At 39.6% G+C, this 27292-nt stretch overlaps 1 protein-coding gene and 1 non-coding gene across 4 annotated transcripts; both read right to left on the bottom strand.

Annotated features, from left to right (window-relative positions):
• Window positions 1-3837: 3837 nt before the first annotated feature.
• On the bottom strand, window positions 3838-26876 carry MYBL1 (MYB proto-oncogene like 1). Of its 3 annotated transcripts, none has more exons than XM_071737668.1 (16): window positions 26717-26876; window positions 21313-21415; window positions 21111-21182; window positions 19631-19723; window positions 18362-18582; window positions 16433-16616; window positions 16138-16212; window positions 15067-15171; window positions 13618-13851; window positions 12962-13330; window positions 12328-12470; window positions 11806-11920; window positions 10052-10168; window positions 9864-9968; window positions 7845-8024; window positions 3838-6516 (listed from the first exon to the last, which is right to left on the bottom strand). In XM_071737668.1, exons 1-16 carry the CDS (start codon window positions 26722-26724, stop codon window positions 6388-6390), a joined length of 2253 nt encoding a protein of 750 aa, XP_071593769.1. In that variant the 5' UTR covers window positions 26725-26876; the 3' UTR covers window positions 3838-6387. The 3 variants fall into 3 exon arrangements, with proteins under 3 accessions (XP_071593769.1, XP_071593768.1, XP_071593767.1); XM_071737667.1 differs by lacking the exon at window positions 26717-26876 and adding an exon at window positions 25287-25740 and having other exon boundaries at window positions 15067-15168; XM_071737666.1 differs by lacking the exon at window positions 26717-26876 and adding an exon at window positions 25287-25739.
• Window positions 26131-26220, bottom strand: TRNAY-GUA (transfer RNA tyrosine (anticodon GUA)). The gene is given in 2 exon segments: window positions 26131-26166; window positions 26184-26220. It is a non-coding gene; the product is annotated as a tRNA-Tyr (tRNA).
• Window positions 26877-27292: the final 416 nt, after the last annotated feature.

Genomic DNA, 27292 nt, shown 5'->3' on the forward strand with positions numbered 1-27292 from the left:
CTACTGGGACTCAGCTCCCCACTCAGGGCAGCTAAACGAGCTTCCCCTTTGCTGTGGGACACAGCCCCAGCCCCACTGCTGTGGCATGTCCCCTCTGGCACCTCCTGGCCACAGACACGTGAGGAGTAGGCAAACTCTGCCCTCCCGTACACCATGCAGCTGTAAGATGAGTCCGTCGGGCCAACTCATCCCTACGTGTACCTGCAAACACATCCTCAGCTGCTCTGATTTACAAAGCTGATTGCTGTTCCAAAGTCTGTCTTTCCATCTAATGTACATGCATAGCTCATTCTTGTCCATATAGCTCCCACGAAGAGTTCTGAGGCACTTTCTATCACTGTTTATGAGCACAGTCTCTCTATTAGCAGTTTTCTCTGGGTTTTCTTTGTCTATTTTATAGGTTCATTCTATTTATGCTATTTTCTTAAAAAAAACAAAACAGGTTTTTTATCTAATGCCTACTGGTGTAAGAACTTGATACCCTCAGGAAACTGAGCAACTATTTCTTAATCTCTTAGGCCGTTTTAAAGCAGAGCACACAACACACCATAGCATGCCCTAGACTCTAGAGCTCTGTTGATTGTGCAACCACCAAACATCGCTTTTACAAGGAGTAACTAAAACCAGACAACTGGCCAACAGTAAGTGGGGAAGTAAATGCTGAGTAAGCAGAATTCTCTTTACCCAAAAGACAAAAGCACCCTTTCCCCTCAGACACGGGGCAGTTGCAGATGTACATCACTGCCAGCCAATACACAGCCCATTCCTATCTTGTATGTTTTAAGGCCATTAACACTCATCTTCTCTGTAGTCAGAGGGTGTGAAGACACAGGAAATCAGAAGTCAGGTAATCCAGGGTGTTCTCCAAAAATAAACTCAAAGATGATACTCAAATATCAGTAAAAAGTAGTAGCAGGTCGACAGAACTCCCGTTGCAGCAGCATCACTGGGATGATGCAGCCCAACTGCAGGCAGCATCAGAGGACTCCTTTCAGTTCTGCACCTCACAAAAAAACCACACACAGCAGTGAACCAGAAGGGAAAATTAAGAGAAACCAAACCACCAGTGCAAGTTGATACTGAAGAATGCCATATTGCACCCCTCCTGCTCCAGATGCAAACAGAAGCTGCACTGTTGAGGTTTCTTCATAATCATTAAAGTGGAATACAGTGGGTTTGAGCACTTGGATTTTTCCTTTATACAAGGAAAGTAAGATTATGTATAAATCTCCAAAGCTTACCTGTTCTCCCAGCACATGCTAGCAGAACTACAGGGATCCCATTGTTCACTTGAGCTGCAGGGCAAGAATCCAACCCACTCAAGGGGTAAACTGGCTGTCTACAGGGGAAGCCACACAGACCAGTCTGCTGCAGCTTCAAGAAGGACCAATCTTTTGGCTGAGCTGGCACAGAAACAGTAATCCACAACTTCTTCATGAAAGTAAGCATTTAAGCCTGCAAAGCTTCAGCTAATCCAATATCAAGGAAACTTATGAAAAAAAATGAGGTCTAGCATTTAGAAGAATCAGTGTAATTTTTGCCTAGGGACTGAGCCTTTATCTGAATGCTTGTCACAAAACCAAATGCAAGAATCAGTTTCAGTAGCTTTGTTGCTTGCATTGTTGGACCTTGGTCACAGGTATGATGCAGCCATTTAGTACTGGATATTTCATGAAGCTTGATTTACTCACAGCATTGCATCAGTTCTAGTTTGGTGCAAGTGTAGTAAAGTTATTCTCATGTAAAACCAGAATAACAGGAACTGTACTTACTCCCACCAATTATGTCCTCAAAGATCATTTTTTTGAGTAAAAGCCAGGCCCATGAGCAAAGCTGCCAGAGCCTTCATATAAACAAACTTGGGGCTGCAGCTCCTACCAGGTTTGGCTTACTGTCTGTCCATCTATCTTCTCTACTTTCTTTGGCTCAGCAAAGTTGACAAAGAAAAATGGACTAGATACATCATTAGAGACTTCACTCTCATCTACCTCCACTTCACCCCCATTTTAGACGTCACCAGCCAGCCACAGCTGCTCTACAGCCAGCCCACCACACTTGTCCCAGGCAATGGGAACCTTCATACGTGCAAGCATGAGCAGCTCTGCAGGACATTCATACATTGGCTTGGCTGCAACAGCCAGAACTCCAGAAAAGCCCCAGTCACAGTTTGCCTGTACAGCTTAAAGAGAGGTGATATAAACCACCAACACACATTTTTGAAGAACGGGCTTGTGTTAGCCCCTTCTGTCTTTTCCCTTCACCAGATTATCTGATTTTAATTGTTTGCCATTTATATTTGGTCACAAAACTGGGAAAGGCAGTAAGGTATCTAATGAATACCTGTGTTTCTAGCAAAATAAGAGTCAAAGTTTAATTCAGGTTTATACATAGATCCATGAAATAATTTGGGTTGGAAAGCACCTCTAAAGGTCATGTAGTCCAAGCTCCTTGCAGTAAGCAGGGACACCCTCAAATAGATCAAGGCTGCTCAGAGCCTTGTCAAGCCTCACCTTCAATATCTGCAGGGATGAGGCCTCAACCACCTCACTGAGCAGCCTGTTCCATTTTTTCACTACCTGCATGGTACATTATTTTTTCCTAACATCCAATCTAAATCTACTTTTCTCTAATTTAAAACCATTACGCCTCATCCTATCACTACATCCGATGCCCTTGCAAACAGTCCCCTTCAGGTTCTACAATTAGGTCTCCCCAAATCCTTCTTTTCTTCAGGCTGAACAACCCCAGCTCCCTCATCCTGCCTGCTTAGGAGAGGTGTTCCAGCCCCCTGATCATTTTTGTAGCCCTCCTCTGGACCCGCTCCATCAGATCCATGTCCTTCCTGGATTAAGGGCTCCAGAGCTGGATGAAATATCCAGGTGAGGTCTTACCAGAGCAGAGGTACTCACATATTAGTGAGTACCAGTTAGGATAATAATAAATGACAATAATAAATAAAATCACGCAGCACATCTTACACTTTCATTTATCTTCCAAGAGCCCACACGCTAAAATACCATACAAATTAAAGGGATGTAAAAGAGTTTTACACTACCCACATTTTTCATCCCTCGAGTTGTCTCCTACACCTCAAGTACTGTGTCCAGTTCTGGGCCCCTCAGTTCAGGAAGGATATCGAGGTCCTGGAGCAGGTCCAAAGGAGGGCAACCAGGCTGGTGAAGGGACTCGAGCACAGATCCTATGAGGAGAGGCTGAGGGAGCTGGGGCTGTTCAGCCTGGAGAAGAGGAGGCTCAGGGGAGACCTCATTGCTCTCTACAACTCCCTGAAAGGAGGGGGTAGCTGGGGGGGGTTGGTCTCTTTTCCCAGGCAACTCTCAGCAAGATAAGAGGGCAGGGTCTTAAGTTGTGCCAGGGGAAGTTTAGGTTGGACATTAGAAAGAATTTCTTTACTGAGAGGGTGATCAGACATTGGAATGGGCTGCCCAGGGAAGTGGTGGATTCTCCGTCCCTGAAGATATTTAAAAAGAGACTGGATGTGGCACTCAGTGCCATGGTCTGGTAACTGCAGCAGTAGTGGATCAAGGGTTGGACTTGATGATCTCTGAGGTCCCTTCCAACCCAGCCAATTCTATGATTCTATGATTCTCTATGAAATAAAATGTTAAAAGCTTTGAGAGACAAACTGTTAACCAAATACAAATAGGCTTACAAACAGTCAAAGGACTCCATCCTGCTGTGTAACCTCCTGATTCGTGCAGCTGGGGTGTCTGCCCAGTCAATAAAAAGCAGGTTTTTTGCAGCTTCACATACACACATATTGCTTTAACAAGCACAGAGTTTTTAAGTTTAAAAAAAAAGGCACTTACACACTTACAGTAACCTGGTACATAGATGCTTTATTTCTGACACTAATATGGCCTGTATTGTATGTGAGATTCTCTTACATAAAAGAAAAGTTTGTAGTACAACAAAAACTAAGATAAACAAGGCATTTGTTGCACATTATGTCAAACCTTAAGAATATGGAGTAATATGTATTTAGGATTCATGCAAGTGTGGCTGCTGCATGTACAATCTACTTACAAACTGAAAGAAATGCAAATGCACACAACATTCAAAAAGTAATAAAAGATGCCTGACATATGAAAGATTAAATCCTTCCTGCTAAAGCAACAAAGTAAGAGTTAACTAAACGATCCAACCAATACCAACACAAATTATTACTACTTACCATAAATCTATGCTTAAACTTGGTATAGGCAGTTTTGGTGATCCTGCTTCTACTGAAATGTATCATCCAGATTCTAGATATTCATTCTCTCTCAATGTGTTATTTCTTTTTTTGTGAAATAAATGCTGTCTCCAGCATTAAACATTGCTGTTAAATCCAGTCTGGTAATGCACACATAAATTTAATCTTGCCAGGAACTCCAATGGTCCCCTCTCAGTATTCACAAGCGAGGAGTAATCCTGGTATGATGGGTGTTTTCTGATTCCCTGGCTTATAGAAGATTTCCCCCTCCCTTAAAAAATTTTATGTGAATTAAAAACTGCTAAAAATGTTTATGCCTACTACTATCATAGCCAGGCAAATATTTAATATCAAAAAGCTTCTAAAAACAAGGATTGTATATGCTTTGAGAAGTTTAAAAAAGTTTAATAACCCATTACCTTCCTTGTGCCACTCACCACCTGTTAAAATTCTCCATTAATAAATTATTCTCTACCATTTTTGATATTAAAGTGATAGGAATACTTTCCACACCCTGCATAGTACTGGTTGATCTCATAAAGTTAACTAGAGAACCTGACATTTTTGTAATTTTACATACAGTGCATATGATGCTCGCTCTTTCCATCTCTCATAGCAGCAAAGCCCATTCTGCCACTTTCTGTAGCAGCACACCCGGGAGTGGAGAGGAAGAGTGTCTGAATTATAAATAACTAAAACTACAGTGTACAATTCTATTTACCTGTCAGTATTTGTTGATAGCACACCATTATAATTTGCTCAAAATCAACTACATAAAAAAAACTCTACAACAAAAGCAAACCAAAACATTCCTTCAAAACCAAAAAAAAGACATAAAATAAGTGCAAATACCTAAAATAGGCAACTAAAGCAACTGTTGTGACCTGTATACCTTTAAATAAGGACAAAGATTTTTCATAAATAAAAGAATGCTCTCTTTGCTCTTCAAATATTGAGTATATAATGGTCAAACCTAAGTGCAGATACAAATTTTTTGAGATCCAAGGTGCCAAGTTTCTTCTTTTCTTTTTTTTTTTTCTTTTTTTTCTTTTTTTTTTTTTTTTTAAAGTATATATATATTTAAAATGCATTAGTTTTTAGTTCCTATGCAGGATGAAGTACTCCTGGGTCACATATAGGACCCCACCATTCCTTTCTAAATCTATTTAAACAAGGTACAGGAGCAGTTGCTGTATAATAAAGATATACCTTGTAATTTCTTTGTAGTCCAACATGATTTAAGGGTTATAGTGCAATCTTTAAGTAGATGTAACATACAGTATAGACTTGTACACTTCACCACTCTAATTCTTCTGCTATTCCATACCTTAAACTTGTCCTTTTTTCAGTTTAGCTGTTTAAACAGGAAACAACATTGGCTTATAGACAACCTGCATACATATAAATATCTACATTTAAGCTTTAAAATGAAAATAAATTATAAAAACAGACTCCTTTCCAATTTACAAAATTTTCCCTGTTCCTACATACTGTACAATACATTCAACAATCATCTCATTTTGAGATTTATGAAGAAAATACTGATGCTTTACACTAAGACCTAATTCACCCCCCTCTGCCTACTTCTAGTACCATTTGCAAATAAATATATTTAACACTGTAGTTAATTTCATCGTTTTGCAGCATACCAAAAAAAATTAGTAGTGCAACTTTCTATCCTTCCTTTATACTCCTTTCCATTGTGTTTCTTGACATACTAGAAAAATGCTACATAAGCAAAAGCCCATTCAGTCATGTATGTTTCTCATGTGGAAACCAGTAACAACCTATAAACCTACTCTACGTTGAAAATGCACTAACAGAAAAAAGCAATGCAAGTCAAAAGAATAAATATGAAAAATGGACCTAAAAACTGTATGTTGGTGGTACTGCAATGTATTTTGCCATTCTCTATAATATTTTAGGGTGTTGCTTCTTTAATATTAAAGAAATTCATTGCAGAACGGTTTGTACTATCCCTTCGTAGAGAATACAGGAGCTTTATGTCTGGTTTTTGTCAGTCAAAAGAAGAAAGGAAGCTTTAAGGTAGCTTTAAGTTTTTCCTTGCCAGACTGTCTCAGAGTAAAGACTTAATTCCCAAGTATTGTGCTGGAATCGCCTTCAACATTGTGTCAGTTTCAATGGAAAGAGATGGTTGTCAGCTGCAGTGACCATCACAGGATCAGAGCCCTTGAAGTGCTGCTGGGAGCTGTGTATGTGCTCAGATATCTTCTTGCTTGTTCAGTCATGATGAGCTGGTCCTCTGTTTTTCCATAAACAACTGCTTCCCATTCACAGTTTGACTGCACAAAATAAAATTCAGTTAAAAAGATTCTTTTAATCAACTAAAATACTCGAGCAGTTCCTTGTATAACCTTTCAGAGTAATAATAAAAGTCTAGCAATACCTGTGCTTTATTGACAGATCAGTTCTGCAATACAATACCTAAAACCTGTGACAAAAACTCCCTCCCCACCCCATAATCCAGCCCCCCAGCAGTGCATCTATGTTAGGCCTGTAAGTTCCAACACAAAAAAATCAGAAACAGTCTTAAAAGACACTAGTTCAACAATTGATACATAAAAGGGAAGTTAATTAAGTCATCTTCTCTTTGGATATCTTCCCCTTTAAATGTGCTAAATTCAATGGGCAGAAAAATACATTATTGACAGATGTCTGGAGACACCAAGGAAGGCAAAATGGTTTGGCAGCTGAAAAAGAACACTGTGAAGAACTGCACTGAACCAAAGTGACAGCTGTGGAAGAACGGTTAGATGTTTGGGGAATATATTAGAAATGGCAAAAGAATTAGGAATTGAAATAATGAATGGAAAAATAATTGAGCCACTAGTGCTGCTCCTTCCATGAAGCAAACCCTGCACATTTACATGACCTACTGAATCCCGAGCTGATTTGTAGCAGCTCTAAATTGGACCTGACACTAGCAGATTGTACCATAATGAAGAATGCAAGATTCTCTCCCTCCCACATGGAGCTAGACACTGATCCAAAGGATCAGTTCCACATATAGATTCAGAGGAAAATTAGTCATTTGAGTGTCTCTGTCGGTTTAGCAGGACTTGATTCATGGCAGGGAACTGCAGTTAGAGAGGCTCCTTTCTCAGAGAAAAGAGCAAAAAGAGAAAGATGGTTCAACAAGAGTATTTGTGAGTATAGCACGACCTGAGCTCCCCTTTTAAGTATTCCTCAGAACATAGTTCTGGGCCAAATAGATGCATTCACCTTTGCTACAATTCAAAGCAGTTCATTCTTTTTTTTTTAATATCACAACTAAGAGATTTGTCCTGTCTTCTCATTAAAAAGGATTAGAAAGTAAGACTGTTGTCTCTATTTAAAAGCACACTATTGTTAAAGCAATTAAGCAGGACATGGAAGATCAGGCTTTTTTTTTTTTTTTTTTTAATTTCACTCACAGGTGCATTTAAAGAAGTTAGCTATGAATAAACACTATGGACAAACGACCAACTTATAAGAAACAAGGATCAGGGAAACACTGACCAAATCTACATCACTGAATTGAACGATTCTAGACATTAGTACAAGACAGAGACCAAAACCAAATCATTTGTTAGCCTGCTAACAAAACTAATAGAATTCTTTGCATCCAGACCTGAAGAGCTTTCTCCATTTTGACATTTTTTGAAGCACATGCATTCGGTTTCTTCTTAATTACTGCATTAGCTTTGTTTGCTGGATTTGTATCCTGGTTTTCTGCTGTCAGGTTACATCTGTTGTCATGTATTTCCAACAAGGGTATCATTAATAAAGACGTGGTATATGCATTTTCTGACTATTGATAAAAGAGAGGGTAGGGAACAGGAATCATAATTAGTATTTAATGATAAATTAAAAAAAAAAAAAAAAAAAAAAAAAAAAGAAGTCTTCAGCTGCTATGATCAGATAAACCAAAATGTAAACAAAGAGTAAATACTACCAGAAAGACCCTAGGAAGGAATCTGCAACAAGTAATGAGCAGCATGTGAAGAACTATCCTGTTCCATACTGGGATTCACAGTCATTATTGAGCACAGTAAATGAGTAGCTGCTGGGATGATTTAAACATTACTGAGAAGACAGTTTCTTTCATACTAAGCCACACTACAGCTGATTATATTTTCTTAAGAACAAGACAATCAAGTGTCAACTACAGAACAGCTTTAAAGAAGACTTTGTCATTCACTTCTAGTACAACCCTTGTTAAAGTAAACACAAGGAGACAGAAGTAAAAAAAAAAATTAAGACCACATCCATATTAGGGGGAGGAACTGCTTTAAGAGCTGAAATAAGCATCGGATTGATAATTTCAGAAGAGTTTTATATGCTGATAATGCTTATGGAAATCAAGTACTCTGGCTTCATAATAGCAAAGCAGATGAAAAGTATATGGCAATTTTAGAGAGCAAAATTAGATGAGAATAACAGTGGCATATCTACCCATTTGCTCAAAAAAATTACCCCATTGAACTGTGCTAATCTACTTTTATATAATTATTCTATCTTGGAACTTACTCCTTACTTATGGACACACAATTTCTTCTTAAGGTTTGGTACATTTTTAGTTTTTTAATTCTCTCTTAGTAAGAGAGAATGTTCCTATTGCACTAGCATCCCTCATTAAAATGGAGAAAACCCAATTATTTTCCCAGACCATTGCCTTTAATACACCACAACACCATAGTGTTTCTTGGTTACACACCGTGCCATAACCAGACATTACCAAGAAAACACTGAGCATGCCCTTTCTGCTGCTCCTCACAGGTAAGGATGTTCTTGGGGAAGCAGGGAATTCCTACTAGGCACTTAACACCCAGGCTGGGCACACAGAGTCCAGGGGACACTTAAGAAGGGAATTTAGAAAACTTGCTACAGTAATCAGAAATGGGTATGACTTAAGCACTTCTTCTTAGGGATTTCAGCTTCTAGGTCTTGAATATAGGTTTATACCTGATCAAGAGTCACAGATATTTACATTTTCAGGATTAAACACCTACATACATTAATTTAAGAACTAGCTGAAAATAAAGTTTTCATACAAACCACAAGACCAAAGATTAATTTATCCTACTACTCAAATGGAAAAATATTGGGCCGCTTTTTAATGAAATGAGGGACCGAAGCAGTCCTGTATCTGAACTCTTGATGTCTTAGTTGGTGAGGCAGAGAAAGCCCACAGACCTCATCTTCTACATGCTTGGTATAAACATGCTGCCTAATATGCAATTAGGTATCTGCAGAACATGGCTGACAGACAACTGAGCATGCAAAACAGAGGGGCAAATGCCATCTTTCCACTGTATTACAGAGGGCTTCAGCATTGCCATACATGCTAAAGTTTATAGGTAACCAGCATGGAAGCAGCCCTGCTGTAACAGCAAATCTGCAAAGCATCCACATTGCTTCACCACTCCCAGCTCTGAAGGCCTGAAAGGAAGAATTCATGTAGGAATTCATGACCAGTATTCAAATATTGCTTAAGTACTTAAAGTAGTATTTCAAACTAAAGGTGATTTTCACTTTCAGGATCATTAATCTAGCCTCAATCCAAACACTTTTAGCTGACAGAAAGAAAGATACTGAGTTCTATATTTGTACTGCTGTCAGTGATGCTCTTCAGTAATTTAGGACTTACCTGTACATCTAAACTATTTTCTTCTGTGAAGAGCTGGGCACCAACATCTTCTTTATCCCATGGATCTAGGACCAGTGATTTTCTGACTTTTTTAGAAGAGTTGTGCTGCAATAAACATTTTGTAAATAAAAACTGTAAAATATTATTTAAAAGTAGTTATTTCCTATTTGAAATTATTATAACGTTACCTCCTGCTTGCAGCTTTTATACACAGTGTCATCTTCCTCCTTGAGAAATATATCTGTTCCAGTTTCCTCTTTCAAAACTTCCCTAATGTCTTCCTCCAAGAAGGCAAGTGGTTGTGACTAAGTTAGTTGAAATTGGAGGAGAAAATAAAGCAAGTCCATTAGTTGCTAGTTTTTACCATATTCTACTTTCAGCTAACATAGTCCAGAAGATAAATCTTGCAAAATACAGCAACATATAAAAAGATTTAAGATACTGCAGTTAACAATTACAGATCAACATTTCAGTGCTATGCAGACTGTTAAATTAATTTTACTCCATATTATTTCTAGACAGATAAAACACACACATGCACACAGTACCTCAAAAATGCAAGGTAGCATTGAGGAAGACATGCAAATCATTTGTTTGAATTTATTAGCAATGGTTATCCACTGACAGAAGGTATGAAAATACTTTATACATATTAATCACATACATAAACACATATATGCAAACATACTAAAAAACTGTACTATAGAAGTATGACTGTTGTTGGGAAAAGAATTTCTACCAATTTGAACACAAATCTTTGAATAAGACATTGATAGTCCTAAGTACAGCACAGAATTTCACAGAAGCCATACAGATGGCTCCTTTGTGTATCAACAGGAGAAGAATTCCCTTAAGCCCTCAAAATTTGATTTTGAACAGGAGGTTAATAGTGGACAGAAACAGGAATGCCAAACCACTCCATTTGCATAGTGAGAGACTGAATCTATAGGGTAACACAGATGGTGCCAAGCCCTGTGGCAAAGTCTGAGCTACCTTCTGTGTTTGCAAAAAAGAAGTAGTCAATATATATTGGCCAGAATTTTTTCAGAACTTGAAAAACATATGTCTACTGAATTCCAAAAGTTATTATGCATTAACATACCTTAGCTAGGCCAAGAACAGTGCAAAGAATTAATTCGTTTGGAATAAACAAAGAAAAAAGTAACATTATCCATAGTCATAAAAAAAAATTCTGTGACAGGCAGAAGAATCAGAGGAATCATAAAGTGCTACATTAAGATTTTGGTTTTAAGGACCAAGAAAACTGTAGATGTCACTCCAGTATTCCCCTAGGAAGGATAAATACTTCCAAATACCTCCCCATCAAAAAATTTCTCAGAATATTAGCATGCTGTGGTAAACATCTAGTTCCAGTCCTAGCACTGTAGAAGAACCAAAACCAGACACACACAAAAAAAAAAAAAAAAATCAGCTCTTAAATAGTTCAGAGCATTCAAAGATAACACAGTTTTTTAAGTCAAATGTGAAAGTTGTTTAAAATAGTCAGTCACATTTATCTGCACCAGCTTGCTACAACTAGATTATCCAGTTGGGGACCTACACCCATTCACTTACATTTACTTGCAACTTTTTCTTTAGAAAAAGAAAATACTAAAGTATTAAAATTAAAATCTTATTTACAATACAAATTTAACACAACTCACAAACTGGAGAACCAATGCTTTTCAGATTACTATGTATCAAATTAATCCATGTACTAAATATCACCCAAAAAGACAACACCTCCATAATATGCTGAAGAATACTGGTCTAAGATACAAAACCTGACAATTTTGATTCACATTCTAGCTGTTCTCTAGGATAATACAGAATGTCACTGAACCAACTGCTTCCTAAGATCATGCTGAGGTTTACAATATCTCAGAAACAAAAGGGCATTTAGGTTTTAACAAGGAAGCAAATAAACAATGTCATCACGTACCGTAAGTTTGAGGGGACCATACTTTTTTTCCTGAGCAGCCAAAGCATTTTTAAAAGGAGTTGGTGTCCTTGGTGTTGAACCCAAGAGAGATCTTCTAATCGTGGGAGTTCTGAAACTATTAAAGCATAGAAAAGTCTTCATACATGCATTTTAATATTTTACTTTATCAACAATAATGTAATAAAATTAATCTAAGAAACATTTTGAAATAACTTCATTTACCCAACAAGTATCACCTGAAGGTATTAAGATCACCATAGCACTACCCCAGGTATATTAATCTTTAAACTCTGTATTTTGTAATTTTTAAAAAGGGTAAATGATAACAGAGTATAAAGTATAAAATGTGTTTAACTTAACACTTTCTTTTAAGTTAAAAACATTTTGTTTGTATGTAAGTATTTAAGTGTTAGAGGTTTTAAAATTCATTCACAGTATGCATGCAAGTAGACTAATTTCTTAATGCTTAAAAAAACTTTTTATTTGAGCAACACCATCAGATTTTTAATGTCAGAATCCTACCCCACATTTTCCTTTTGATCCTTTGGTGTAATTTCTTTGTGTAGAGGAGTCGTAAGAAGAACCTTCTGCCCACAGATTGGAGTTGATGTAAAAGCAGGATTTTCAAGGTTAAATTGTTCATTTCCAGAGCAAGTGTTGAAAAACTAAGCACAAGAGAGAAAAAAGCCTAAGCAGCCTTAAAGGACAGAACTTCACCATTGTACTGAGTAAAAAGAATAAAAATAAAATATGCATATATCTGAAGAGCTTCAACTGACAAAACCCAATAAACTATTCTTGACATGTATTCCAAGACATTTGTAATATTTGTTGCTTAAACCTTGATTTTCTCCTTAAAATCCTTACTGCTTAATTAGGTCACAGAAACAAGAGGTCTTTATCAACAATAATTTGCATGAGAAAGCGTGAGCTAGGACATGTTGCCCCCAACCCCCTCCCCCCCAACTTAGTCTTCAGAACCGCAAAAATAGGTTATTTAACAATTTCTTTTTAATTTAACATTAAGCAGATGCTTTAAGAAGTTTTTGAATTATTTGTTTGTGCTACAACATATGTCTAGGGAAGAAAGCATTTGTAATTTACAATCCACACTCTGCAGTCCTCATAGTTTAGCCATATTTTAAAATAAACTCACCTGTGATGGAGAAAATGGTAGTGTTTTCACTGGTGTATGCTTTAGTGCAACATTGATGGCATCATTACACAAGCCATCATTCAGTTCATTAACTGGTGATTGCCCAACACGCAATCTCTTTTTCTTCCTTAGGATAGCAGGTGGAGTACTGAACTTAGTCAAGTTTGGAGTTGTTGGAAAGACTGCTTCTTCCTCACCGTTGATGCTACTGTGTTTTTTGCCATCAAGCACAACACTGACGTTATACTGGCACTCAGCAGCCCCTTCGTTGTGTTGGATCCGCATTAGTTTTACTGGAGCTGGCTTGACAGGAGAGGTAACAGCCTCTGAAAGCTCAAAACTGGTGACATCACTCCATGCTACAGGATCCTAAGTGGCAAGATGCAAAACATTCAAACACTAGAAGGCTTATCTAAGATTATTTCACAACGTCCAAACCAATTTAACAGCCCTCTAACTCCAGAAGCCAGATACTGAATTATTCTCTCTGCATCTTTCACATAAGCTTGAAACACCAAATATTTTAACACAACTGTCTTAAAACAGGCAATAAAACAAATCACTTAGCATGGGTGAAACTACAGACAGTTACAGAATAAGGTAATTTTAAGAGTATTTTACACCTATTGCATAAATTGAAATAAATACAAACTTACAGATTCGATAAGCTCCAGTGTCTCTGCAAATTCTGGAATTGTCTGTAGAGATGTTAACATTGTATTTGCTTCCACAGCCAAATACTTTGGTGGTGAACTGGGCTGAACAGATGTGCAGTGGGTCTCATCCATGCTGTAGAACTCACTTGTTTGCTCCTCAAGGCTGTTTAGTGTATTAGACACACAGTCTTCTGTGACATAATTTCCAGACCAACAAGGTAAATTTTCAGGTTGCTAAAAAGTATGAAGAAACATATTAATCTTCTACAACTCAGAGGCTGAAAATGTCAAATATGAGATCATGAAGAGGGATGAAAAACAGTCATATGTGGAAATACTAAGCTTAACTTAATTTTGTTTCCTCAAACACTAATTATGTGTTTGTAGTCTTCTCCTTACAATAACATACTCAGCACTCTCATTTTGTGTAAGATTTTTATCTTGCCTCTGATTCATATCTTACACATGATTTTAACTTAGTCATGGGTTGCACTGCAAGTCATGTCTGATGTTCCTGAACATGAGTATATTATGAAGTCATCTTCACTGCAGAACACAGCTACATTTCAAGATCAGAAACTGTTTCTAGAACATAAAATACTTATAGAACATAAACATTTTTTTTAATTCAGATTTTCCTTTGACAGTTTACTTCTAAATGGGTATCTCCTTTCAGTACACTGCTTAGCATACAAAAAACAGATTTTAATTTTCACTAGAAATCTTGAAGCAAAGCAGAGATTCCAGTAAATAAACAGAACACTGCACTGTTTCAACAGAATACCAAAAACAGCTCCACCACATAAACACACAAATTCCCCTGTAATCTAAATTAGCAATTAACATGCTTAGGTTGGTCAGGTGTCTGATGCTGTTCATAGCTCTCTGTTCCTGAGAAAATTAGTGACTGTCACCTGCAAGCTTCCCTCATTCCCCTCAAGTATTAGTTCTACTGAAGTAGATATGAATTTTGTGTAGTGCAAATTTATATACTGTTTGCCCTGTTCAAATAGGGGTATTAAGCACTGCAAGCAATCACACAGAAGTCTGATAAAAATAAAAGCTGCAAAATAATTTGAAATCAAATGTGACAAAATCTATGTATTTTTCACCTTTCTCTGTTTAACAGATGATCAACACTGCTGACCTGTAAAACTGAATGTAAGTGAAATCAACAAAACATGCTGCTTCTTGAAGAGGATTAAAATCTGGTGTTGTAGGAACTGCCAAATTGCAGGTCATGCTTCTGCCATTTTCACAGTTTAGAAAACTGCAGTAAAATAATTTGCCTCAGTTCTAACATACAGACTTTGTTTTACAACCCAACAGCCACAGGTTTGACTTTAAAAAGTCATGTGAAAAAACACTATACACAAAACCAAATATCCATTATTAAATTGATGAGGATTAATCCCAGTAAAGCATACTCAAGTTATTTACAGTCCTTACACAAGGCACTCGTGTTCTTCTGATTTCATTCTCTGCTGACATAAGTAGCAATTCAAGTTCCTTTATTTTCTTCTCTTTATCAGGATCATCATCAATAAATGACTGCTGAAAAATTTAAGAAAGAAGCCATTACTACCTTCTACCTCTGCCACCCCTGCCCAGTAAAGATTCTGCGTTACAATACAGCAACATTTTTAACAGAAATCCACACACAGCAGGAACAGAGCTGTTCCAGCTGTTTCATATTTTGTAGTACAGTAGTCACTTGCAAGCAAAACAACTCCAGCAATTACCAGGAAAGGGATCCAATGTTAAAGTGGTATACAAGCTAATATTTTAACAAGTTTCTAATATGGCATGTAACTATTCAGTGCGCTATAGGGCTTTTCAACAAAAGAGTCACTCTTTAAGAGAAGCAACAATGTTGACACCTTAGTAGATGTGCTTGTGTTTTCATGTGCTTTCCAGAAATTTGAGTTATATATCCTCACTAAGCATGCATTAAAACGTTTCAAATCAAGAGTCTAAACAAGCAATCCTACCATTACCATCAGACAACTAAATTGTTTTGTTTGGTTGTTTTTTCCAGCTCCTTAAAATTTTCTATTATTGCTATAAATACAGGTAAGTGCAGATATATGCCATAAGTTTCAAAACTAGTTATACTCTCCAGCTTAGAGAGGACTTCAGGAAGTAGAAAATATCCTATACTTTTCTGTATATGGCAATCTAGAGTTTCTAAAGCAACATAAGACTGTTATGATTTGTATTCTTTTACTGAGATCACGGAAGAACATGCAACATGAAACAGATTTAACTAGTAGACTGTTCTAAGACATACTTCTGTTAGAAATAAGTACAATCATTGTGACTCCAGGATGTATAAAAACAGTTCCTTTTTTCCTACCTAGAACTACCAGTTAAGCTAACAAGGCTGCTTACAGAGGAGCACTTACATAAACTTAGGTGAATGATAAAGACTTAAAGACATTTTGAAGTTACAAGTTTTTAAACTGCATTTTACAGCATAAAATGCTTCTCTTCCACTTACAGTGCCCATTAACAATTTACCTGAACTAAGTTAGAAGAAGCTGAAACATGCTCCAGACAGCTGCCTTCTGGTGAGGCATACTGGTATGCTGGAATCTAAAAAGACACAAATCATTTTACAAATCCAAAAGAAATAAAGGTTATAAAATTATATCCAGTTTATTGTACATAAACTATGCATTATGCCTTACAAATCCAAAGTTACCATATCACAAAATTACTCATCGGATCTTCATTCTTTCAGATTTGTTTCTCATTCTAAACCAACTAATATTGGAAACTGGGAAATACTAATTATTCTGGATTTCAAACTTACATGTGTCTGAACAGGTATGTAAAATTGATTCTGAGAGTGCAAGTGTTCCACAGTCAGAGAAGGTTGGGACTGAAGTTCAGATGAACTAGCTCTTTCAGACTTTACACCATCTTGTAAATATCCTTCCTGTTCCACCTTTCTTCTCATTGTTGAATTCCAGTGATTTTTAATCGAATTATCAGTCCTAAAACAAAAGTGTACAATAACTGGTTTCCATATCTCAAAAGTTTAATATATAGAATAATTTACAGGGTTTCTACAGTAGGTTAATCCAAAACTAGAACTCCAGAAAGCTCCAGCATGAGCTGGAATGAAAGTTCTATTATCCACTGATAATGAGTTTGACCATAATTTCTAGAAAGCTATTGTTTTCAAAACTTCCTTCTACTAAATTTCCAAGTGTACAGGAATTTAAAAGTAGCAAAATATGAAGACTTGGTTCTGGCTGTTATCAAGGGTGAGAACCTTTTTTCTTAGACACTTGGAATAACCTTGTGTCCAATGTCACTCCAGTCTTTACCATCTGCTGCAATATTGCAGAATGTGAAGGGTCACACCCACAGCATAATAAGGGCATCATGGCTAACGTGTGCCACTGAAATGCCTCTCTTCTAAAAAACAACAGTCTGCAATCCCAACTCTGAGTTTTGATGTGCAGCTTTGTGGAAGAACATCCAACTACTTCCTGGTGCCCTTGATCTTGTACAGGAAAAAGCAGGCCTGGCAGAAGACCAGTACCCATTGTCACTGTACTTGGAAAGCAATGCCTGTGATTTGACAAGCAGGCTGAAATAACTTTTAACATTAGACAACAATTAAGGTGAGAGTAGAGTATGAATTTATTGCAGGCTAAAATACTAGTAATATTACTACTAGTCTTCAAGAGAAGTACACAGAAATAAGAATTGTTTTAAGCCCCAATTTTCATTTAAGCTCAACTCGAGAAGTATTCCCCTTTTTCATCCCAGTACTGTTACTCTCCACAAATATATCTAGGTCTAGGATTAAATCTTTAGCTAAGAGTCTCTTGGATTTCTTTTCAGTAAGTTAGTGAATTAAGATTGCCTCTGTCCATATAAACTCCCTGAAATTCTGAAATTCTTTGGAGCTGCAAGCCACCCCCTTCCTATTCCTTCAAAGGATTTCTTTTGATTCATGGACTGCATACTTAAACAAAATGCCACATTTTTCTCTCATCTCTCAGGACTCATTCTCTCAACAAGTGCTGACGCAGCTAGACAGTCTCCTCCTGAACAGATTAAATTCAGAGGATAGCTTAACATTGAATTTCAATTAAGAATACAAGGTAAAAAAATTATTTCATTAAACTCTCTATACACCAAAATTTTGTCAACCAAAAGTATGTAAATTAGCAATCACGCTTGAAACAAAGGAGAACAATGCATCCTTAAAAGAATATAACATTACATAGTAACCAACTAGCTTTGCAATGCACAATTCCTAAAACTAGCCTTATGAAGGCTAAGATTTTCTTTTTTCAAGTGTCCTGTTTAACAAGAAGTGCTCCACAAAAAATAAATAAAAGAATTTTTGGTCCTAAACCAAAAAGAACATAATCCCTGAATACATATTAATGAAGACACTTTGATACAAGTCATAAGATGTTCAGGAAGTCTTCCACTGTTACTTGAGGTTATTCTCTTCAGCCCTACTACAGTTTTTTCTAAGTGAACAGGAAGCTTTTTGAAGGAACCTGCAAAGTGTAGAGGTGTTTTTATTGGTTTTAGGGCTTTTCAAGAATACATAATCAGATTCAAATGATTAAAAAAATTCAACATCTACTAAGGTAAGTATATTGTAATGTGAGTTTCAACAGATGCTCTCTGACAAGCAAATGACACTGGAAAGAGTAGCGAGATGCCTGCTTTCCATATTCCAATTTTTAACACAGATAGAGTTTAAAAGCACCTTCCAGGAAGAAGTTTTGCTATTTCAGCCCATCGGTTTCCCAAACGCTTGTGAGCTTCATAGATTATTCTGTCCTCCTCTTCTGTCCATGAAGACTTTTTGACCTCTGGATTGAGGTGGTTGTGCCACCTCTCTCTGCATTGTTTGCCTATTCTTCCTTTCAGATGTTTTGCAATTAAGGACCAGCGCTTTGGACCATACTTCTGAACTAATTCAATAACCTGGAACAGAGACAAAAGCATGTTATAATTCCAAAAATCTATTTTTCCTAATTGAAGACTGAGAACACTGATAAATTCACATTTTAGTAGAGGATTATAATAGTCAACTTGCTGAGATATTAGGCCTAAGGAGGAAAAGAGTGACTTGAGGTTTTAAAATTTTTTTCAAGAAATCAAAACATTGCTTATTAACTCCAAATTGATTGTGTTTAGAATATAAGCATATACTGATGAAACCATTCAACTGGAAGTTTCATTTCAGTTGCTCATTGCATAAGGTGACATTAGGCAAAACCAAAAAAAAAGAAGCAGGTAAAAATGCTTGGTTTGACTTTTTTCACCAAATGTGAAAACCCACATTTCTAGCCCCCATCTTCAACCCATTTCAACTTGTTTTTACACAGCAGAAGCTTTTACTTAAAAGGCTGATGAGAATGGCAAAAAAATAGATTAGGAAGATTATAGTCACACATTGACAAATACTAGCTTAAAAACATTTTTTAATAGTTTTCAACTGTGGAACAAGCAGATGATTTAAAATATCATATGTGAAAGCTACATGTGCAACTACCTACAGGGCAGTCCAGGTGTTGCAAACAAAAAGCTACAGCATGGATTAACAGAGATTGGGAAAAGGAGTCCAAAACACTATTGCTAATGCTTTAGCATATGCATATGAAATAATTTCCCTTATTCCCGGCTCACTTAAATCTGGTTGATTTGATTAACAAAGAATGTAAATTTAAAAAATTTTGATCTTAAGTGCTGCAAAGACATCCCCTCTACTTGGTAAACTGGAGTAATTCAGCTAGCAACCTGAGCAAAGTGAAGTGAAAGGTCTGAGCAGAACAGTCATTCCATCTACTTAGGAGCAGCTGCATTTTTTTTTTGATTCTCACACAGAGCAATGTAATGCAATTATTTATGTCACAAAATTCATCAGATATCATCTTTGTGGCGATGAAACCTAAGAAAAACTGCACATTCTTACCAGACATATGCCAACTTTATTACAGCAAAAGAGTACAGCATCACTAAGTTTTATTACCCTCTGATCTTCTTCTTTAGTCCAGGGACCTTTAATCAATTCTGGATTCAGTACCTTCTGCCATCGATGTTGGCACTGAAAATCTGAACGATTCTGAAATAGTTTTAGAAGATGAGTGTACCTGTTAAACTCTTGAATTCATAAACCCATAAATATTAGGTAGGCAATAACTGTAATTATTAGCATATTTCAAATTAAAAGACTTATTCAGACCTGATTTAAGTATGATAGTTAAATTTTCACTTATTATTTCTTCTTCCATTTGCTAATAAAAACTCTTCTCCAGAAAAGCAGCCTTGCAAGAAGCTCTAAATTATTACTTCAAGTGTTCTTAATGATCAAATTTAGAACTTATTTTTCCTTAAATAAAAATTTAGGATTAATTTTGTTCTCTTTACACTACCTCTCAATTTTATGTGATTGACATGCTTTTGACATTAGCTACAACCAGTATCAGGTCAGAAATTTTTAAAGGAAATACTTTTGCTTTCAAATAAAATAATAAACTCTTTCCTAAGTCTCAAATGAATATATTCTCAGCTCTTTACTGGAGTGTTAAGAAAAACAGATTTATATCACGTTAAGCTGGCACATACTAATTAAACAACACTGCTTTTTCTGCTCAGGACAGATGGTGCTTTTCTGTAGCTTCACTAAGGATCTTTTGAAATATTGTTCCCAGTTATGAAAGAGAAGTAAGCTTCCACTTAACCTCCTAAAAACTGTCTGTAGTGAAGTTTGGGACTCTCAGGGTAGTAGATCCAATCCTTAGAAATATGCAGATAAGAGCCTGCAGATAAGATAACAGGACAGCACACTAGCATGCCCTTTACAACACTGGGACACGATGATTTATGCTCTTCAGTGCAGGCCAAGGACAGCAAGTTCTGATTTCAAGGGGTCTGCTGGGTTTGTTACCATGCAAAGGCATTATCATGTTAAGATGAAGTTAAACAAGAAGCAAGCTGGAAGACCACACAAAACATCCAAAACTCTGCTACATTTAAAATTACATTGATCACAGTGGCTTCAAATTAATCACTAGAAGATACTGTATGACTAAAGGCACACTAAAGTGCTGGGAGAGCTGTTCCTACTTTTGATGAAAGAAACATTTTGTAATTGTGGTCCTTTAGCATTTTTACCTTCCAGACCTTTCTAAAATCATGACATATTTGGGAAAGAAGAGCAAAAAAAATGATGGGATGAAAGAATGAAATCATTTCAGGTCTGCCTTAGCCATCATAAATTGAAAGAGAATACAAGCTGTGTTTCCTCTCTTGAGGATCACCTTTAAGCCGTATTCACCTGTGTGCACAGAGTAATAGTGAAACTGAGCTCTGAAAACATGGCAGCTTGAGTGCCTTTACAGTACAAGATACACTTGGCTTTCCTAGCTAATTTTTATTTCACCACATTTCCAAATTAGATACATGACCAGAGTAAATAAGTAACAAACTGAAACAGCTATTCAACTTACTTGTAGATGACTAGCAATGAAAGCCCAATCATCTGTACCATTTTGTTCCACCAGCTTCTTTAGCCTCTCATCCTGTTAAGACATAACCTCAGCCAATCAATGTTACATGCTATCCCAATATGATACTAAATAATAACATATTTCATGTGCTAACAATACCATATAGGAATGAAACTAAAGCAAAAAAAAAAAAAAGTACTACCTCATCACGTGTCCATTTTGCCCTGTTACATATCTTCTTCAATCCTTTTTGCTGTGGTACTTCATAGTCATGATCCACATACTGTAGGTCATCATCTTCCTCACTGCAGAGTACAACATAAGTGTGAAGAAAATAGAAAAAATTAAAAATAACCCTGAATACTTTTTTAACTTTTTCTAACTACTTGTAGCTTTTTTCCAGTCTGTACATATTGTTCTAAAATGACACATGGAATTTGTATGAAGCTAAGATGTGCCTCCAACAATGGCCTATATTCACCACATCAAAGGAACAAAATTAAAATTAATTTCAAGGCCACGTATTGGGATATGGACAGATAATTCATTCCACGTCAAGACTTAAATTTTAGGCAGAAGTTATTGTTTAAGATCTTTTTGTAATGCATTTATGACTCTGTATTTTACACAAATGAGTTTAAATAGTGGTTTACTAGTCTGAAAAACATATTCATGTTCTACCTCCACAGCTCAAACAACAAACACAAGGGTACCAAATAATTTGGTGGCAACTTGCGATTTTAAGTGGGCTCCCGCCTCGATAAATGTGTTGCCTCAATGTTACAGGAATTCTATACAAATCTGTGAAGTCAGAAACATTCCGGTCAGAAACGACCGTACCAGTGCTGACCCTCCAAGTTCAGAGTCAGAAAGGCAGGAAGCCAGGTAACTTCTGCGACTCCATGTAGATCACACCCCATCTACTGGAGAAACGCACTCTGTACAGCCTTGATAAACAAAGCCTTGCGAGTAAGAGGCAGAGAAACGTGTCATGGAAATACCACTTAAATTTACATGTCAGTGACTCATGCTAGCATAAATTTAAACACATGTGGAAACGTAGGCCTAACAACAAGATGAGCAGCTCCTCTGCATTAGTTACAGCAAACACACAAAGAAGGGACTCCCATCCAAAGACATAGCTTTAATTAAAAGCAGTTTCATATTGCAACAACACATTGCAGTTTCAACCTTGCAACCTTTTTCTCCATTTTAATTTCAGTTTTTCGTTTTAATTTCAAACATTTCAACAAAAAGTAAAAAAAAGCCTTTCCTGGCAATGGAATTAATTTGTGCTGGTGTCCCAAGAACCAATTTAGATGATCAATCTCCATATTGTTTTCTAGAACATGCAATTCACACCTATAGCATGCCTATCAGCCATTTACGTGTATTTGTTATTTCCCATGAAGTGAGTATATCCTCATTAGCTCAGGCCATTCAAGAAGAGCAGTACTTACTTGAAAGCTTTAATTACTACAGGATAGCATGGACCTAGCTCTTGCAAACCCAGTGTGTTTACCACTACTTCTCCAAACTACACCACATCGGGACTTGCCCTACTTAGCTTCATGATGCAGTTGAAATAGTAACGCGTAAACATAGTAAAACTCTGCAGAGCCAGTGAAACACAAAGTATTAAGTTTGTTGAAAGGTCAACAGGAAGTTCTTCACAGTAGGTACAAAAAAATAATCTGTGAACACAATGATTGTAGGAGTTTTGTATTAAGTGGCTTAGGACTTAAGAAAATAGGATTTAAACTCACAGGTAGCTAAGAGTTTTCTCCTCACCCTCCTACCTTCCTTTTTGTGTCTCTTAACTACAGGTTCTTGACGAACTTCAGGAGTCCACCTTTATATTACAAGGAGCATATCTTGGTATTATAATCCTATTTCATACCAAGTAAGACATACATTTTAGTTTACTTACTTTTTTTACATACAGTTTGCTTTACTTACAGTTTAGTTACAACTCAAATTTGGCATTGTGGTTAAGCTCTTTGTCAACATGATGATCTCATCCACTGCACAGCAAACCAGTTCAATAACAGAGTCTTCAGATACATGAAAATTTGTGGGGATTTTTAAAAAGTGGAAGTGCTCCACTTACACAGCAGGGACACTGACAAGAGCACCCGTATTAGACAACGTGGAGTCCCTGCCAGCAGTGATGGATATCAGCACTGCACCTGGATTTCTCCAGAGGCATTCATATCCCACAGCCAAACCAGCATGACCTGCAGCCACCTCCATGTGTTTCACAGGCCCGAGGGCCAGCTGAGTGCACTAACCTTTATTCCTGCACCTTTATTCCACATGAATAACCATTTAGTCTTTGGTCTGGTTTAGAGTAGTACACCGGTAAATTATGAAGCAAATATACACCAACGGTTGGAACTACTAACTTAGAATTCTGATTTGAAAGAAAATATTTTCAAAACACTATGTTGATATATTTCATTTGACAGGCCTTCTGCAGTTAGGAAACCGTGCGAAAATACTGCACAAAAGTGGAATACAGACATCAAAAGTAAGCCTTTGCAATTCTGAGTTGAGAACCATTAAAGGAAAGTAATTAGGCTTTCAAATGCAAAATATAAAAGCAGTTAATGAAATTAAATTTAATTAAGCTAAACATTTGCTATACTTCTCCTTACTCCACATCTAGATTAATAATACCAAAATCACCTTAACATAAACTCCTAACTACTAGGATTTCATTTTGGTGATATCATCACACTGACACAGTATTCCTCTAGGGCTACTGATCTCTAACCAAACGTTCCTCTGCTCTCCACAACCAGTTGTATTTTCAATTACAACATCAAAGCACTCCATAGCCACAAGAGATAATACAAGCTAAAACCTTCCAAAGATGAAACTATTGTCTGCCATACAGACAAGATGAAAGTCCCTTAAATTACAAAATGCAGATTAGGTCTAACAAAAAACAGTCTCTCTCCAAGCTTATTCTTGCAGATAGCTAAGCATAGACATCTCCAGCAGTTAGCCTCTGCAAGCAAAGCCCCTTAATGAATCTTTGATCCTCACACAACTAGAAACCCAAAGCATTGTTTTCTCAGTTTAGTTGCAGTTTTGCAGAAAAAATAGTCTTTTCATGTCAGGAGAAAACACAGAAGCAGTTTTAGTATCTGTAACTTTGAAACCACTCCTGATTCCATGGGAAGTATGTCGTCAGGGTTAGAACCCATATGCCACAGGTAACTCACACACTAGTATTCACATATTCCTTCTTTTCTCAGTCCTAGTTCTTCTTTTACATTTCTTTATCAGTTTTCAGGAACTGTTATTTCTATTTAGGACAAGAACAGTTATAGCAATAAAACAGTTCCCCAAGACCCACCTTCTGAATACAAAGCAAAGACACACCCATTTCATATCAATAAAACAAAGGATGCATCAAAACCATCTGGGGCTGCTGCAGAAGCTCTTGAGGAAAACATTTTCTCTCTGTAATATTTCAGGCTAGATCAAGACATCCTCAAAGAATATGCCAAATCAGAGGAAGTGGAACTTAAAACATTATAATTATCAGCAGGCCTGAACATTAACCTTAACTGAATAGCCCCAGATCTTACACTAAGGCTGTGCCAAAGCCCCTCGAGAGGAGAAAAGCAAAACGTATTCAGCAGAACGAAAGTAAACTGGAGGCAAAGCTATTCCAGAGACAACGTAGTCGCCACTGACAGGCTCAGCGACCACAGGAAAGCAAAGCTAAGGAGTTTCCCAGGTAAGCTACAACAAAGATGACCTGATCGAAAGCACGTAAGTGAGAGCAGCCGCTAAGCGAAGAGGGGAGACTTGTACCCGAGAGCTGATGCCGGTAAGGCAGAGGGAAGACAGGTACCTGTGCGGGTGCCGGGGGAGGGAGGAACCAGAGAGCGGGGGGAGGGAGGCGGACAGTGACACCCGAGGCCGGGGTGCTGGCAGGGCGCCGAGAGCAGCGGCAGCAGAACCCGGCGTGGGGGTGAGGGGCGGCAGGGGCGGGGCGGCGGCACCTGGCAGGGATCCCGGGGCGGCGGGGGGGGGGCTGTGGGGTGTGGGTACCTGGTCGCGGGGCGGCGGCGTGGAAGGCAGCGGCTGCACGGGAGGCCGTGGGGGGAAGAAGAGGGGGAGTGGCAGGGATCACCGGGCCGGGCCCGGAGCCACACTCACCTGCGCGGTCTCTTCGCCATCCTCGGGGCGCACCATAGGGGGGGCCGCCGCGGCAGCGGGGCCTGCGCCCCCGAACGGGCTCCTTCTCTCACAGCCGAGCGGTGTAGCAGGGCGGGAGGGGGGCGGAGAGGGGCACTGGCGGCTCAAGAGGGCTTGTGGCAAGGCACGGCTCCTTCGACGGAACTCTTCTCCCCGCGGAGCTTCGCGGGATCCACGGCACCCCGGGGGCCGCTCTCAACCCCGGCCCAGCCCGGCACCCGGCGCGTCAGGCATGGCTCGGCCTGGCCCCTGCCCGCAAGGACGGAGCGCGCAGCGGCCCCTTTTCTCGCCCGGCTGTGCCTCCCTCCTCCTGTCAGAGCTGCCAGGGGGTTCCAGCGGCGCCTTCCCGCCGCAGGCTGCTGCCCTGCCCTGCCCCGCCCCGCCCGGCCCCTTCGCCCCTCGCCGCCGGCCGAGCCCCCCGCCGCCTGGGCTGGGCTGCGCTGCCGCTGCCGCTGCCACCGGCGCGCTCGCGGCGGGCTCGGTCGGTACCGCCGAATCTCGCGCCCAGCCTCCTTCCAGAGCCACCGTTTGAATCTGCGCAGGCGGACTGACGCCCCATTGGCCGCCGCCGCCGCACGCGACCCGGGCAGGGGCGGGGCCGCGCGCCAGCCGCGGGTGGGGCGGGGCGAGGCATGACGGGGGAGCGAGTTCTACCGGCGGTGAGGGGAGGGCGGGAGTAGGTGAGGAGGGAACGGATTCTCCGCCCCGTAACGCCCCGGGCACGAACCCCCGCGCGCAGTCCGCGGCAACGGTGCGGGGGCTCCTGCCTGGTAAAAAAAACGGCTGCCCCGCAAAAGTACGCTGCTCCTTCGAGCCGGAATCGAACCAGCGACCTAAGGATTCCCGCGGGCCGCGCCTCTACAGTCCTCCGCTCTACCAGCTGAGCTATCGAAGGGAGCTGGCAAACAACCCCATCCTGCGCCCCACAGCCTCTCACGGCCGAACGGGGACCGCTGCGGCCGGGGTCGGGGTCCCCAACAGCCGTACCCCCGGAACAGCCGAACGTAAAGCCCGGCTCTAGATCCAGATGTGCAGCCGCAAGCGGCCCGCGTCTGACGGGGTTCCTCCGCTCAGGGTCTCCTCCCCGCTGCCAGCGGGACGGGTAGCGCAGGGGGCGGGGACGGTGCTCTGAGCCCCCCGCAGGGCTGCGCGGCGCGGGGTCTGTCAGGGGCTGGGAGGCTGCACGTCCATTGCATTTCTCCTCCGACACGGTAGTGGACCGTAGTTCCACGCCTGCTTGAGAAGCCTGGGCTCTCATCCAGCCCAGCCGTGCGGCTTATGGGGCGCCTGCTCTAGCCGCTACACCCGTTATATTAAAAAAATATATATTTTTTTTTTAAAAAAAGCGCACCCTACACATCGTACTACATCTTCTCCGTGGCTGCACTTACCAACACATAACTCCGCGGAACTGAGGAGAAAAGGGTGTGGGCACCTGCCGTAAGGACGTGGATTGGCAGAGAGTTATAAATACAGGGCGAGGACGAAGGGGGGGGTGAAATCTTTCTAAAGGCAATCCCAGGTCGGCCTTTGCAGGCTCACCCACAGCGTGTGCTCAGTTCCAGTCTAAATATAATACCAATGAAGCCTCCCGTGACAGGAGTTCTCCCGGACACACGCACGTCTCGGTGCCGGCCGCGCCCCCGGCCTGCGCGGGAAAACCCGGCGGGCAGCGCCCTCTGCGCGGGCGGGCGAGGAGGAGGAGAGGGGGGAGAAGGAGAGAAAGGGGGGAAAAAGCGCACAAAACCCCAGTTTACTCGCGTTACAAGTTTGCTATCACAAGGGTGAAGGCTTATCGCTGTTTCTTCCACAGAAAAAAAAAAAAAAAAATCACTGGGGTTTTTATTTGTCTGTTAAGGAGTAGACTGTGCCTGCTACCCGCTAACAGGTGTTCTGCACCAACCTGCATTCACCGGGAATTCACTTCCAGTATCCAGGGATGGCAACGCATCAAAGCTCTGACAGGA

Source organism: Heliangelus exortis, chromosome 2 (assembly GCF_036169615.1).
Source record: "Heliangelus exortis chromosome 2, bHelExo1.hap1, whole genome shotgun sequence".
Classification (NCBI taxonomy): Eukaryota; Metazoa; Chordata; class Aves; order Apodiformes; family Trochilidae; genus Heliangelus; species Heliangelus exortis.